This window comes from Jaculus jaculus, chromosome X, assembly GCF_020740685.1.
Source record: "Jaculus jaculus isolate mJacJac1 chromosome X, mJacJac1.mat.Y.cur, whole genome shotgun sequence".
Classification (NCBI taxonomy): domain Eukaryota; kingdom Metazoa; phylum Chordata; class Mammalia; order Rodentia; family Dipodidae; genus Jaculus; species Jaculus jaculus.
This window is the reverse complement of record NC_059125.1, coordinates 57011976-57027534: the sequence shown is the minus strand read 5'-3', so window position 1 is coordinate 57027534 and position 15559 is coordinate 57011976. Positions and strand designations below refer to the sequence as shown.

The following is a 15559-nucleotide window of genomic DNA, read 5'->3' as shown; positions in this document are numbered from 1 at the left end:
GAGAGAGAGGCAGAGAGAGAGAGAGAGAGAGAGAGAGAGGGAAAGAGAGAGAGAATGGACGCGCCAGGACCTCCAGCCACTGCAAACAAACTCCAGTTACATATGCCACCTTATGCTTCTGAGTTACTTGGGTCCTGGGGAATCAAGCCTCAAACCGGGGTCCTTAGTCTTCATAGGCATGTGCTTAACTGCTAAGCCATGTCTCCAGCCCCGACCATCCATTTCCTTTTGTTTTTTAAATTTCTTTAAAATTACTTATTTATTTATTTGAGAGTGACAGGCAGAGAGAAAGAGGCAGAGAGAGAGAGAGAGAATGGACGTGCCAGGGCCTCCAACCACTGCAAACAAACTCTAGATGCATTTGCCCCACTTGCATCTGGCTATCGTGGGTCCTGGGGAGTCGAGCCTCGAACCTGGGTCCGTAGGTTTCACAGGCAAGTGCTTAACCGCTAAGCCATCTCTCCAGCCCCAACCTTCCATTTCTTTCAAGAAGCTATTTATTTATTTATTTCTAATGCCTGGTGAAGTTATTGTCATAATAGGATCACTAATAATGAAGCCTCCAACTGGGTACTGTTACATAAAGGGATAAACATGACTAATTATAGAGGAACCATAACACCCGGATGCTATGTACAGCCAGGATGGAAGCAAATCGGAAATGTTTCCAATGTGACATTTACCATCAGAGACTTGTGGTGGAACAATAGTGTCCTTAACATGTAACAGCATTTGTTACATTTTTTGCTGGATAAATGCATTTTAGGGGGAAGGATACATAACTTGGAGATACATTTTGCTATTTTCCCAAGGTCATTTAGTTCTCAAGAGAAGATTTCATTCAAAATATTCTCACCTAAATTCTGTTCTTTCCCTGCCATAAACTCATGGGGCGTTACATTATCTGGACATACCTTTGTCCTAAATATTACGTTGGGCTGAAAACAAGGGGCTTAGTGGCAATATATAACATAATATTTTTCTTGAAAATAACAGTATGAATGCTCAGAGCACCAGCTTTAGAGAAGTGCTGGACGTAAGTTTCTTCCGCATCATAAAAATATTGTCATTTGCTACCTATTAGATTAGCAAATATCAATCAAAGTAGGCTCAGAGATGTCAGAGCATGGGCGTATAGTAATGTTGTTTTGAAAACTAAAATAGTTGTAACATGGTCAACCCAAACTTGTCCCCTTCGGCTCTGAGATAATACACATGAAAAATAATGCTATCACCCTCGTTATTTTAGTATTCATAGGTAATAGTCAACTCTCTTGGATGTTGGTGTGTGTGTGTTTATTTTTTCCTAAGCATTCTTCAAGGGAATGAAAATGTAAAAGGGAAAGAACATGAGATGGGTGGATCAAATACCTCCAATAATAAAGTGCATGGCGGATATGCCGATAGGCAAAGATTTAAGTCCATGCAAGTATCCTGTATTCAGCATATAAAGATCATAAAGAGGGCCAGGATGAAAGGAGAAGAAAAATGTCAGAGTCTAACATCAGAGAAGGTAGAAGAAAAGTAGTGTACTTAAAACGTAACAGAGTGGTTGACAACATCGCCCAGATAGTTAATGTCATCGTATCAGTTGTCCTGAAGTTCCACATGAAGAAACTCAAGGAAGGAGGAAGTAAAAATAAGAAAATTTAGTTCAGGTTGGAGCCGGAGTCAAGTTGCCCAAACTATCATACCAGCGTATGCATAAAATTATTGGTACTTTAATTCTGAACACACCTAAGAACTAATAAAGATATCAATCTACATGCCATTTCAAGCAACAGAGAAAGAAAGGCAAGTATTTATTAATAGTATGAAGGACAAATGTTGGCTCAAATGCCTTTACTGTCTGTCATGGCTAAGTTCTATTGTTGACTTGATGAGATTAGGGACCCACAGACATTCCTCTTGGTTTCATCTCTGAGGAAATTTCCAAGGCGGATTAACTGAAAGAGGATGTCCTTCCTCCACAGTGAGCAGTTCCCCCAGAGAGGGTGGCCCTACCAGAGGGCTGGAGTGGGGGGCAGGGGGACCTCCATGTCAGGAAGCTCTGGGAGAAAAGAATCCCTTCCTCCCACCAGGCAGCCAGGTCCGCTTGCTGGTGAGTGCTTCAGTGTTCAGCTCTCCCTCTTTGGAATTGGAATCAAGTTTCCTCAGCCTTCCAGTGTGGACTGAGGACCAGCATGGGCTGAAGAGCAGCATCTGTCCAGGAGGTCTTCAGGCCTTCAGTGCTGCATTGGGACTGCTGAGGCATACAGCCACGTGGACTGAGCAGCTACAGGGTTCCTTGACTCTTGGGCCAGCAGACTGGCTAAGGTTGGACTGCTGTAAGATAATCCAATTCATCCCCTTTTTAGTACAATTCCTTCTGTCTGTCTGTTCCTCTAGAGAACCCTGATTTAAACAGCCTTATTGACATTATGAACATCATGGTATGTTGACTATTGTCAGAGATAATCTACGGATTTTATTGAGCGATTTAGCTCCAAGGTAAACCAAATATAATGCTAGGGGTACTTTAAAAAAATTAGTAGTGGGGCTGGAGAGATGGCTTAGCTGTTAAGTGCTTTCCTATGGAGCCTAAGGACCCCTGTTTGAGGCTCGCTTCCCCAGGACCCACGTTAGCCAGATGCACAAGGGTGCACACGCATCTGGAGTTCGTTTGCAGTGGCTGGAGGACCTGGAGCGCCCATTCTCTCCCTCTCTCTCTTTCTCTCTCTCTGCCTCTCTCTGTCTGTCGCTCTCAAATAAATAAATAAAAATGAGCAAGTTTTTTAAAAATTATTAGCATATAGTTGTTGTACAAATTGATGGTTTTCATCATTCCATCTTCATTAAACATATTGGTCTCCAGTACCTTCTCGTGTCCACTCCTCCCTTCCCATTAGTCCCATCCCTCTTTCCAAATGGTCCCCATTCCATTTTTCTGTATGTGTCCACACATACGCATTCATTAATGTGTGGGTGTATATTTACATATATATGAATATATGTGTTTGTTTAGAGAGGAAGAGAGAGATAATGAGATATGTCGATTCCACATAAGAGAGAAAGCACATGGCATTTGTTTTCCAGAGTCTGGCTTAGTTCACTTGATCTCATGACCTACAGTTCTATCCATGTTGCTGCAAATGATAAAGTTTTGCCCTTTCTTGTGACTGAACAAAACTTCATTGTGTGTTTACACGCTGATTTCCCTATGTACTCATCTGTTGAGGTATGCCTAGAGAGAGATCCAAAACCTGGCCATTGTGCATTGTGCTGCTAAGGATATGGATACTGGCATACAGGTGTCTCTTTGGTATGCTAACTTAGAACCCTATAGGTATATTTCTTGGAGTGCTACAGAAAAATCATGTAGCAGTTGTATTTTTAACGTTTGGGGGAGCCCTCATAGTGATTTTCAAAGCGGCTAGGCTAATTTACATTCCCTCTAGGTGTATGTAAAGATTCTTTTTACCCCCAGCATCCTTGCCAACGTTTGCCCTTTCTTGTTTCCTTAATGAAACACATTCAGAGTAGAGTGAGATGCAATCATCTTGCAGTTTTGAGTTGCACACCCTGATGGATAAAGATGTTGCATATTGGCAGTATGTAACTCACACCACACACACACACACATGCACACCCCCTCCCCACATACTCATGAATTTTTTTTTTTTTTCTATGCAGTGACTCGCGGTAGCCCAGGCTGACCTAGAACTCACTCTGTAGTTCCAGGCTGCTCTGAAGCCCACACAGATCCTCGTACTGAATGCTGGGATCAAAGGAGTGCCCCACCACTGCTGGCTACTTTTGTAATTCATATTTTGAGATCATCCCAGTTCATTTGTGCGTTTACTGACTGGTTAATTTGGGTGGTTGCATTCTTTGTCAGATATATAGCTAGCAACGAGTTTCTTCCATTGTGTGGGCTGACTCTTCATTTTATTAGGGGAAATTCTTTGCTGTGTAGGAGCTTTATAATCCAATGAAATCCCATGTGTCAATGCTTGCCATTACTTTGTGGGCTGTTGGGGTAATCTTCACAAACTTCATGACTATGCCTTTATCTTGGCGTATTCTCCTCCAGTAGTTTTCAGGTCTACATTTATTCTGAATGAACTGTTGTACACGGTGAGAGGTGTTGCTGTAGTTTCATTCTTTGAGGTGCAGATATCCAGCTTTGCAAGGATCATTTGCTCACAAAGCTGTCTTTTCTGGAGGGAATGTTGTAGGCATCTTTATCAGAAATCAGGTGGCTGTAGCTGCACGGGTTTGTGGATCATGTCTTCTAAGCCGTGGCTCTACTTTTGTGCCGGTACCATGCTGCTTTGTTCCTATGGCTCCGCGGTGAAAGTTTGAAGCCAGATATTGTGATGGCCCCGCAATTGCTCCTTTTGTTCAGGATTACTTGGGCTTCATGGGGACTTTAGTACTTCCATATGAATATTAGATGGTTTCTTCGACTTCCTTGAAGACTATCCTTGCAATTTTCGTTGACTCTGCAGGTTGATTTTGGCAATGTAACCAAATTTCACTACATAAATTCTGCCAGTTCGTGAGCAAGGAAGGTCTCCACATCTTCTGGTGTCATCCTGGTTTACCTTCTCCAGTGTTTGTTTATGTGTGCTACTTGGATTAAGCCTAGAGCCTGACAGAGGATAGGGAACATCTCTCTCACTGAACTGTGTGTCCACTGACCCCCTCACATTTGACTTTTTATTTTGGGACCATGCCTCAGTAAGTTGCCCAGGCTGGCTTTGTATTTGAGATCATCCTCACTCAACCCCAGAAGTATCTTGCATTACAGGCTTGTGTCCCCAGGCCGGACTTTTCAGTGTTTCTCAAGCGCTCATTGTGTTGGTTTCTTGGCACCTTTCTTGGGATTAATTCTAGATATCTCCTTCTAAGGGTATTGTGAAAACGATTGCTTCCCTGATATGTTTCTCCCCATATTGCTTACTGGTAATGAAAGCTGGTGAATTTGCATGCTGATTTTTTTTTTTAAGTTTTTTTGGTTTATTTTTAGTTATTTATTTGAGAGTGACAGAGAGAGGGGGGGGGGAGGGAGGGAGAGAGAATGGGTGTGCCAGGCTGTCCAGCCACTGCAAAGGAACTCCAGATGCATGCATCACCGTGTGCATCTGGCTTACTTGGGTACTGGGGAATCTAGAATCAAACCGGGTTCATTAGGCTTCACAGGCAAGCGCTTAACCACTAAGCCATCTCAGAGAGAGAAAGGAGAGAGAAAGAGAGAGAGAGAGAGAGAATATAAATGGGCACATGGGGCCTCTAGTCCCTGCCATTTTACTCCAGACACATGTGCCATCTTGTACATCTGGCTTTAAGTAGATACTGGGGAATGAAACCCAGGTCCTTAGGCTTTGCAGGCAAGTGCCTTAACAGTTGCGCCATCTGTCCGGCCCCAGATCTCGGTGTTCTATGGTGAAATAGAATTTTCTATGAAGTTTGTTACTTGATCGGAAGAAAGTCCGTTGTTTTTGTAGCCCAGCAAATGAGCACAGCACATGTCCATTTTCCCTAAAAGGTTGATGGTGGTGAGGGGTGAAGGTCGATCTTAGTTCCTGGATTCTTTCATCGACAAGTACTCACTCACAGTCTAGTCATCACTCTAAACTTTCCCCTTAGCAGACATTGGACCCTAGGTCAATTGCCAACTCGGTGCTGACAAATTGGAGGAAGTTCATCGTTCATACTGCCGCCAGGTATCCCAAACTGAGCCCATTCCAGTAAGACTGGGCCACCTTCCTCAAATGGGAGCAGGCGCCGCTCTCATGAAGAGGGTTTTACTGGAGGGAGGCCATGACAGCGATTTGGTAGTGGACCTTATTTATGCATTTAACAGATCCTCCGTCCCGCCTTATTTGTGCTGTGAGACTGGGCGTGAAAGTCGTCGACGAAGAGTTGCCTTGGACGTTGTATAGAGGGGACCCAGGAACGAGCTGGGTTTCCTAGAATCTGGTCTAAATCGCGTTATCCTCCAGGCTTCCTACTTCTAGGCTGAAGAGTGCCCATCTGTTTTGGTCCCATGTCTTATTGTCATCTCTGCACCAGGCGGGCCAGAAAACTAATTCTGTGGCAATGTTTTGGCTCGGGATAATTAAGTGACTATATAGCAGGTGTGTGTGTGTGGGGGTGGGTGGGTGTGGGTGTGGGTGTGGGTGTTGGGTGTGGGTGTGTGATGTGGGGAGGGCACTGCCACCAGCAACCCTAGTACTGTGGTAGGTTAATGGGGACACAGTTTATTCTGTCAGAAAGGTTCTCACCCATCAGTCCACCTGGGCGAACAGACAGTAAATGATGTTTACACCACCCTCCCCCAGCCCCCCCCACCCCCCCAAAAGAAAGTACCCACTGACGTGCTTAGCCCCAGGAGAGACCTGCATGTGTGTGCTTGGCGTAGACCAGGGTGAAGTAGGGCTTGAAGAGGAGTTCTCCCTGGACAGCCAGCCAGGCACTGTAGTATCCTTATGAATGAGCTGTCATTCATCCCTCCCTTCACTTCAAAGAAGACCTGGATTATTTTCTAATGTCGACGGTGGGAGTCCTTTATTCACACGAGACTCTGTGCCTGGGCTCTCTATTCTGTTCCAGAGCCCAGTGCGAGAATATTTAAATCAGTGTGGCGTTAAATACGTTTTAATATCTGATAGGGCCAGTTTCTGCGCATTGCACTTTTTTTTTCCCTTTCAGGGACGCGTTTGGGCTCGCGGCAGGGGGCGGGGTCGCGCCTCCGCCTCGGCTCTGGTTCCAGCCGAGCCTCACGGCCGCCGCCGAGATGGAAATCCCGAGGCTGCTCCAGGCTCGCGGGCCACCCCAGAGCGGAGGCGGCGGCGGCGGCTGCTGCCCGGCGGCCGGCGGCGGGGTCCACCGAGGCCCGGGCTCTGTGGCTTGTCAGGTCCCCGCGCGCCGCCTCCTGCTGCTCCGGGGGGCCCAAGATGGCGGGCCCGGGCCGCGGAGCGAGGAGGCCCACAGGGCCGCACGGGGCCCGGGCCCGAGCCCGGGTCCCAGCCCGTTGGCGCCGAGGCCGGATCACCCGAGCGGCGGCGGCGGCGACGACTTCTTCCTGTTGCTGCTCGACCCGGTGGGTGACGAGGTGGAAACGGCGGGCGCGGATCCGGCCGGAGGGCCCGTGTGGAGGGAGGAGGCCGAGGCGGGCCTGGGGCCCGAGGGGAGCGAGAGCCGTGCTCAGCCCGCGGGCCGCCCGGCGCCGGGCCCCCGCTGCCCGCCCGTGGTCTCGGCCCCGGTGCCGGTGCCGGTGCCGGTGCCGGCCCCAGGCCCGGGCTCGGGCCCAGCGACGGCCTTCGCGGGCACCATCACCATCCACAACCAGGACCTGCTGCTGCGCTTTGAGAACGGCGTCCTCACCCTGACCACGCCCCCGCTGCCCGCCTGGGAGCCTGGGGTCGCGCCTGGCCCGCAGGCCGGGGGTCTCCTGGCCCCGCAGGCGCAGGCCGGGTTTCCGGCCGCCTCGCAGCTGGGCGACTGCCCCGAGCTGCCGCCGGACCTCCTGCTGGCAGAGCCCGCGGAGCCCGCGGCCGGCCCGGCGCCCGCGGAGGAGGCGGAAGGCCGGGCCGCCGCCCAGAGCCCCCGCGGGCCGCTCGTCCCGGGCCCGGGCGTGGTGCTCTACCTGTGCCCGGAGGCGCAGTGCGGACAGACCTTCGCCAAGAAGCACCAGCTGAAGGTGCACCTGCTGACGCACAGCAGCAGCCAGGGCCAGCGGCCCTTCAAGTGCCCCCTGAGCGGCTGCGGCTGGACCTTCACCACGTCGTACAAGCTCAAGAGGCACCTGCAGTCTCACGACAAGCTGCGGCCCTTCGGCTGCCCGGCCGAGGGCTGTGGCAAGAGCTTCACCACCGTGTACAACCTCAAGGCGCACATGAAGGGCCATGAGCAGGAGAACTCCTTCAAGTGCGAGGTGTGCGAGGACAGCTTCCCCACGCAGGCCAAGCTGAGCACCCACCAGCGCAGCCACTTTGAGCCCGAGAGGCCTTACCAGTGTGCTTTCTCCGGCTGCAAGAAGACCTTCATCACGGTCAGTGCCCTCTTCTCCCACAACCGTGCCCATTTCAGGGAGCAGGAGCTCTTCGCCTGCTCCTTCCCTGGCTGCAGCAAACAGTACGACAAGGCTTGTAGGCTCAAGATCCACCTGCGCAGCCACACTGGCGAGAGACCCTTCCTGTGTGACTTCGACGGCTGTGGCTGGAACTTTACCAGCATGTCCAAGCTCCTGAGGCACAAAAGGAAGCATGATGACGACCGCAGGTTCATATGTCCCGTAGAAGGCTGCGGCAAGTCTTTCACGAGGGCTGAACATCTGAAAGGGCACAGCATAACCCACCTGGGCACAAAACCTTTCGTGTGTCCCGTCGAAGGCTGCTGCGCCAGGTTCTCTGCTCGGAGTAGCCTCTACATTCACTCCAAGAAGCACCTGCAGGACGTGGACACTTGGAAAAGCCGCTGCCCCGTTTCCACCTGCAACAAACTCTTCACGTCCAAGCACAGCATGAAGACCCACATGGCCAAAAGGCACCACCTCGGCCAGGATCTCTTGGCCCAGCTAGAAGCTGCGAATTCTCTCACGCCCAGCAGCGAGCTTACCAGTCAGGGACACAGCGACCTCAGTGGCGCAGAGATGGTGTCTCTCTTCTCCGATGTGCCTGGCGGTGGTTCTGCCGCAGTGCTGGACACGGCGCTGGTTAATTCTGGAATCTTGACCATTGACGTGGCATCTGTGAACTCGACCCTGGCAGGGAGTCTCCCTGCTGACCATAATCATTCCTTGGGGCAGGCTGTGGATGCGCGGGCCTTGAGGGCCACCAGTGACCTTCCTCAGAGCCTGGATACCTCTCTCTTTTTCGGAACCACGGCCACTGGTTTTCAGCAGAGCCCCTTAGATATGGATGATGTCGCCGGTGGGGGTGTGGGGCTCTTTGGCTCTTTGGCCATGAAAAACTCGAATCCAGAGCCCCAGGCCTTGACACCCAGCAATAAGTTGACAGTGGACACTGAGGCCCTGACTCCCTCCAGCACCCTCTGTGAAAACAGTGTCTCCGAACTACTGACGCCAGCCAAAGCAGATTGGAACTTACAGCCTGACTCTGACTTCTTTGGGCAGGAGGAGGAAACCCACTTTGGATTCTCCAACCCAGCAGGGCACCATTGTTCTCACAAAGAAACAGACCTTATCACAGTGACTGGAGGCTCGTTTTTGGTATGAACCAAAACTCTACTTGTCCCTTGCCGTGTGGCTCGCTTTTATTACACTCAGTTTGGAGGGTATTCTTCCGCATTGAAGGCTTACAGGCACTCATTGCTTCCTGGTGTGCAAAAGAACACATCCCTGGACTGCCAAGGTTGGAGAGAGATGTCAGTGCCCATCTTGAGTCTGGAACTGACAAGTTCTGGGACCCTGAGCAAGTCCTTTAACCTAACTGAGCCTTAATTTTCTTACTTACAAAAAGGAGGTGGTTTGAATTGATTGCTTCTCTGTTCTTTCTTAGCTTTTAGTTTATTGATTACATGCCTCTTCCTTCAGAAATATTAGGACAGCTTTCAGTGTTGATGTTATATATCTTTTTTTCTGAACTTATATAAAATTCTGTTAGAACTAGCAACTGCACTTTTCAGGAAAGTTCAATAATTTACATGTCCATGAGCCATCTTTTTAAACCTACCTTTAAACATTACACCTCTATAGTTCTTTTTACAAGTACTATATATATCAATCTATTATTTCCTCACCAGTATTTATACATATATATATGTATATATATATGTACATATATGTATATGTGTACATATATATATATTCAAATGACATGGGGCCCTTTAGATAAGGTTATAATTCCATGATCATATTTAAAAAATCTATATTATCAGTAATTATACAACCATTTTTTTCAACTTATAATTGTCTTCATAAATGCTACCTGGCTTAATATTTCTTACTATTTAGAATCAGTAAGTCTGGAATATATTTAACATATTTAACTCCAAAATATATTTAATCTTATGTTCCCACTTAATCTTAATCAAATGATTTGGTCAAATTGTTATATCATTTTTATATCAGTATTTCATAGGCCATCCTGTGTTCTTTTATTACTTTGCTCATCATTTTAAATTTTCTTCTTTTGACATATTAGCAGTCTCTACTTCTCAGTGTTCTTATTTGTGATTACTGTTCCTTCTCATCTGAATTGTTGTAGAATTAAAATTAGGGGAGGTGGGAATGTCGTTTTGTTAGGTTATATGAAAGTATAATTGAAATATTATTCAATATCAGGATATTTTCTTAAATGATGTTCAAACTCACCACAACATGTAGCAAAAATAATGTCTGTATCTTTTTGGCCTTTTCATGACTGGGGAGATGTTGTATTGTAGAATTGCCAGCCAGGATTTTGACATGAAGCAAACTCAGGGTCCAGTTTCTGCTCTGTCTGTTGTGTTGGACAAATAGTCTTAAATATTGTAGGCTCACTAATCCTCAGTTTCCTAGCTGTTAATTGATCAGTGCATGCACATACATAGCATTCCTTGGGTTTTCTTTCTCATTCAGTTTTCAAAATGTGAATAAGAGTACTATGTATTTTGGGCTGAGTATGGTGTTGCAAGCCTTTAATCCTAGCACTTGGGAGGCAAAGGTAGGAGAATTGCTGTGAATACAAGGCCAGCCTGGGACTATACAGTGACTTCCCGGTCAGCCTGGGATGGACTGAGATCCAACCTCAGGAAAAAAAAAAAAAGAATATTATGTAATTTGGCACATTTTGATGGCTTTATGTGATCTTTATACATTCTTACTCATTCCTGCTATAAGGGAGAAATAGAGATAATTTAATCCATGTGCAAAATTTTTGAGGTTTAGAGTAAAGCAGGGAAAGGAGTTCCTTTTATTCCTTACTCTGAATAATTAATCATCTCCCCTGAGTTGTGGGAAATACCAGGAGTAGAGACATTGTTCACATGTATATCTTCATTCCTGTCTAATTGATTTGTCAACTGTTTTTGCTCTGTTTTTGACATCAGGTTTCTCTGTGACTGGATCCTTTGTTCCCTTCAAAATCTGGTAATGGAACAGGGGCTTTTATTAATCTTTGTGGTCTGGAGAGCTCACTGTTTATAGTTTTCCAGAGTTAAAAGAAGATTGAATCTAAATATTGTATAAGCTTAATCTTATGTGTGTGTGGCATTTGCAGTTTGTGGAACATCTCATAACTTATGTTTTATTTGTTGTTCAGAGCAACCCTGTAGTATTCCCAAAATCTGTGTGTATTTCATATTATAATTTAGCCAACTCATATTCTGACTGGGTTTGACTATAACTGGCAATTCTACATTTAGCTTTAAACAAGGAAGAGAAATTCTTTTCACACCTCCTATCCACAACTTTTATGATTCTTTCCTATATCCTAACTAGTTGCTGTTACTCACTTTAATTGACTTGTTACCTTCTGCTTAACTATCTCTGCCCTCCACTCCCTTTCATGTGCATTCTCATCTTTGGCATACTTTTCTTGTTGTTGTTGCTTTTTAATGGGTCTTTTTCTTGAGAATATCCAACATTCTTCTCATGGGATATTTTCTTCCAATCCTAGCATTTGCTGAGTGTATACTACAGTTCAGTGTGTACATTAAGAAGTTATTTTCTGAGCTTAGATAATACTGTGTGTATATATGATTCAAAGCTTAAAGGAGATTATTTTTTATCCTGTTCAGATGAAAAGTGGATTTCTTTTCATTATTTTCAGTTTTTAAAAAGTTTTTGCAATGGAGTTTTGCTAATTCTTTCTTATTTGTTCTAGTGTACTAGTCCAGTATTGTTTGCATGTGGATGACAGACTTTGGAAGTACACTAAAAATTTGCCTCTATGAAATGTTTCTCTGTTGTGTGTATGTTTGTATTTATACACACCCACAGATATAAATATTTTTTAAGTGGTTGTATTCATTTAGTGAAAAATGAAAAGTAGGCATAATTTTTAAATTCAGAAATTCTTATAATTTCATTTTGTCTACCCACTCAACAGTTTACCCTGTTTATGTTGGAATTATTTGTACTCATAAAATATATTTCAAAAGTGTTATTCATTGAAGCCTCTTAAATAGACCACTATTTTTCATGTTTGGCAAATAAGTCTGTCAAGGACAAAATGAATACACAAGTCATGAAAATAAAGTAAATTTATAAACATGGAGGAAACTTGATGCTGTGACTTCATTTCTTTAATTCCTTAAAACAATTTATTCCCAATAAAAAAATCATAAATTATATTTTTTCTACTTCTTTTTGGAATTTTCAAAGGATGGATGCTACCTTTCTCAAAGATAGCAGATTTTATTTTTCACCAGGCTCCAGAAGTTAATTGAGCTAATTTGTTTAAATTATGTCTCTTTCACATATTTTTCTAGCAAAATGTTGGAGAACAGCTTTGTAATTTGAAGGTAAGAAGGTTAATTTCTGTTGATGGTGTTAAAAGTTGACATCATTCCTTCTAAATAATGATAAAGTTTAATTTTGTCCTCTCTTGCTTGTCTTTAAGTGTTAATTTGTTAAGGCTTTGCTAATTGAAATTTCAGTAACAAGGTGGCTTAAAAAGAAGTCTGCTTATAAAGGCTCTATTGATCACATTGATCACGAGATAAAAACATATTGGCCTTTGGGTTGCAGATGTAGCTCAGTTGTAGAGCACTTGCCTAGTAGACATGAGGTCCTAAATTTGATCTCTAACACTACAAAAGCACATGCATGCATGCGCACTTTAGTAGCTTTTCTCTAGTATAATTAATATAAAAAAATCTTTGAGTGATAAGCGTGAATCATGGGAAGACTATGCATATTATTTATCTGTAATTTACGCTTTATGTTCCTATGTATGAAACATGAGTAGCTGGCCATTTCATTCTATTTATTTCAAATTAACTAATGTTTTGTACATATCACTGTGCAAAATGTAACACAACTTATTGGGGCACTTATGAGTCAAGGTAATGTGTTACCTTGATGTATAAGTAAATCACAGTTGATAGGAGGAGATAGGAAATTAATATACAATTGGAAGATAAGAACAGAAAAGTTTAATTTTGTGCCAAAGTGATGAAAAGGTGAAAAAAATTATGTGGAGTTTGTTGGGAACACATTGAAAAGCCAATGAGTGTTTGGATAGGGGAGTCAGACCATGAAAATGTTTTAAGATAATGTAATAGATGTGTGCATTGTAGACTAGGTGGGGAAAAAAATTGGAGTAGGAACTAGTAGAAAAGGTTTTATAGCAATCAGCTGTCAGAGGGTAACATGATTAAGCATGAACCCTAGAATGGTTATTAGTGGGATTAAAAGTGAAGGTATACATATTGGTGGTATTTTTGAAATTGCTTCATAATATTTCCTGCACTTAAGGGGAAAATATTATTTAATATTAAGAGGAAAATAAATAAATATGTGTGCTCTAATAGGCTGAGAAATTTGGAATAGCAACTCAAGTTTCCTTGGGAATTTTAATAGAATCAATAAGCAGTACAGAAGAAGAAATGCAAAGAAGAGTCCTTTGGGTGAATGAGTAAATAAATTTGTTGTACTTAGTTAACTGGTAATTGATAAAAGTTGCATAAGATGCCAGTGTTGTGATTTATTCACATTCTAGATGACAGAGGGCCACTTCCTCTTTCTTGATTCCCTCAAGAATACACTTTCAAAAAAATTTTACCCAATAGAACAATATGGTAGTGACTAGTCATAAGGGCTATGAAGCACTTAAAATATGACTAGTATAACTAGAAAATTAAATTCATAATTCATTTAAGTTTTAATTTTAATACTGATGCAATATATTTTTTTTCTGTTATGCCTAGCTCTTGTTTTGGCAGGATCATATTTCACCTTAGCCATGGGAAATATTTTTATATTCTTTGTTTTGTATCTAGTCATTAAAAATTGGATATCAAAATTGAGATGCGCTGTAAATGTAAAATGAAAACCAGAATTTAAAGACATGTTATAGAAATTTAAATATTACATTAGTATTTTAGTAATGATTGCCTGCTGAATAATAATTTGTATATATTTGATTAAAACATTATTTGAATTACATTTTCAGCTTCTTTTTACTTTTCTTTTTTAAGTTGCTTTTGATGATTTCAGTTTTTTTGAGGTAGGGTTTCATTAATGTAACATAGGTAGGCCTCAAACTTACAATTCTCCTGTCTCAGCCTCCTGAGTACAGAGACTACATGCTTGCCCAACCATATTGTGAGCTTTATTATTAATAGAAAATTTAAAACTACACAAATATTTCCTATCATAATTACAAAAGCTTAAAATGTAATAAATGAAAATATACTATTGGCTCTTCTTATTTCTATTAAGAATGCCAAAATGGTTGTTATAGTATGTCCTCAGACTATTCTATATCAAAATGAGGTATGCTGTCTCTCCTTTTTATTGATGGTATTTTCTATTTCTGCTTTAAAAATTCTCTGGTTGTTTTGGTTTAGTATCGGGGCAAAAAAGTATGTGTTATAAAGGACCCCATGATAATTTAAGGGACAGTATCTTGTCATTTCAGCAATTCTTCATGAAAACATTATAAGAGTAGATTTTACCTATATTTATTTTTCATTGGATCAGAGAAGAGTAGGATTTATAAAGGTCAACATCTGTGGATCTTGGAGTGATTGAGTTCTGGGATCCTTACTTGTAAGTTGTTCTGTCACTAGAGAGAATCATGAGCCAAATGATGTCATGAGAACCTAGTCATAAAAATCCCAATCATAGCCTTTCAAGTTTTTAGTTTTGTTCACCAGAGAGCTCTAGATGAGATGTAGTAAAAAGCAAATGAGGAAAATTAATGAAGAGCCAGTGTTGGTGGCACAGGTCTATAATATTAGTAGTTCAGAAAGCTGAAACAGGAGGACTGCAATGTTCAAGGCTGTCTGGGAAACTGGGATTTCAAGGCTAGCCTAGGAACATTAGTGAGACCTTGATTCAAAATAAGAAGTAAAAGGAGGGATTAGCAATAGAGCACTTGCCTACTGTGTGAGAGACTCTAAGTTCAATCCCCATTACAAAAAAGAACAAAAAAAGAATGAATATAAACAACTCTCCAGAGATTATTCATCATTTGATTATGTATTTGTCAACTAAAATTGCTTCTTCTTAATGGTCAACAAGTACAAAACCTTTAATATACTAGGTTTCCTAAAGAGCATGTCTTTAATTTGAGAGGAAAAATATTTATTTTTATTAGCACATAATTCATTGTACAAAATAGCATTTTTATTAGGATACTCTCATACATGTATATATTTGATCATATTTACTCACCTATTACTTTGCTTTATTCTTCCTCTCAACTCTCCAATTTTCTTCCTCTTCCCACATAATGCTCCCTCTGGTAAGTCTTATTTTAAAAAAATTCATTTCCACATATGAAAGAAAACATATTTGTCTTTCTGGTTCTGGCTTTTTTTTTCACTTAACACAATGATCTTTAGTTATGTTTACTTTTCTGAAATTTATATAAATTTGTTCTTTATAGTTGAAAGATAGTCC

The 15559-nt window shown here is 42.8% G+C and overlaps 1 protein-coding gene across 1 annotated transcript; it reads left to right on the top strand.

Annotated features, from left to right (window-relative positions):
- The first annotated feature begins 6781 nt into the window (after positions 1-6781).
- Positions 6782-9780, top strand: LOC101607259 (zinc finger X-linked protein ZXDB-like). The gene has a single exon (XM_004660920.2). The coding sequence runs from the start codon at positions 6782-6784 to the stop codon at positions 9221-9223; it is 2442 nt and encodes an 813-aa protein (XP_004660977.2). The 3' UTR covers positions 9224-9780.
- The last annotated feature ends 5779 nt before the right edge of the window (positions 9781-15559 follow it).

Excerpts from the sequence above, each read along its gene's own strand:
- LOC101607259 (XM_004660920.2), top strand. The coding sequence starts at position 6,782 with ATGGAAATCCCGAGGCTGCTCCAGGCTCGCGGGCCACCCCAGAGCGGA.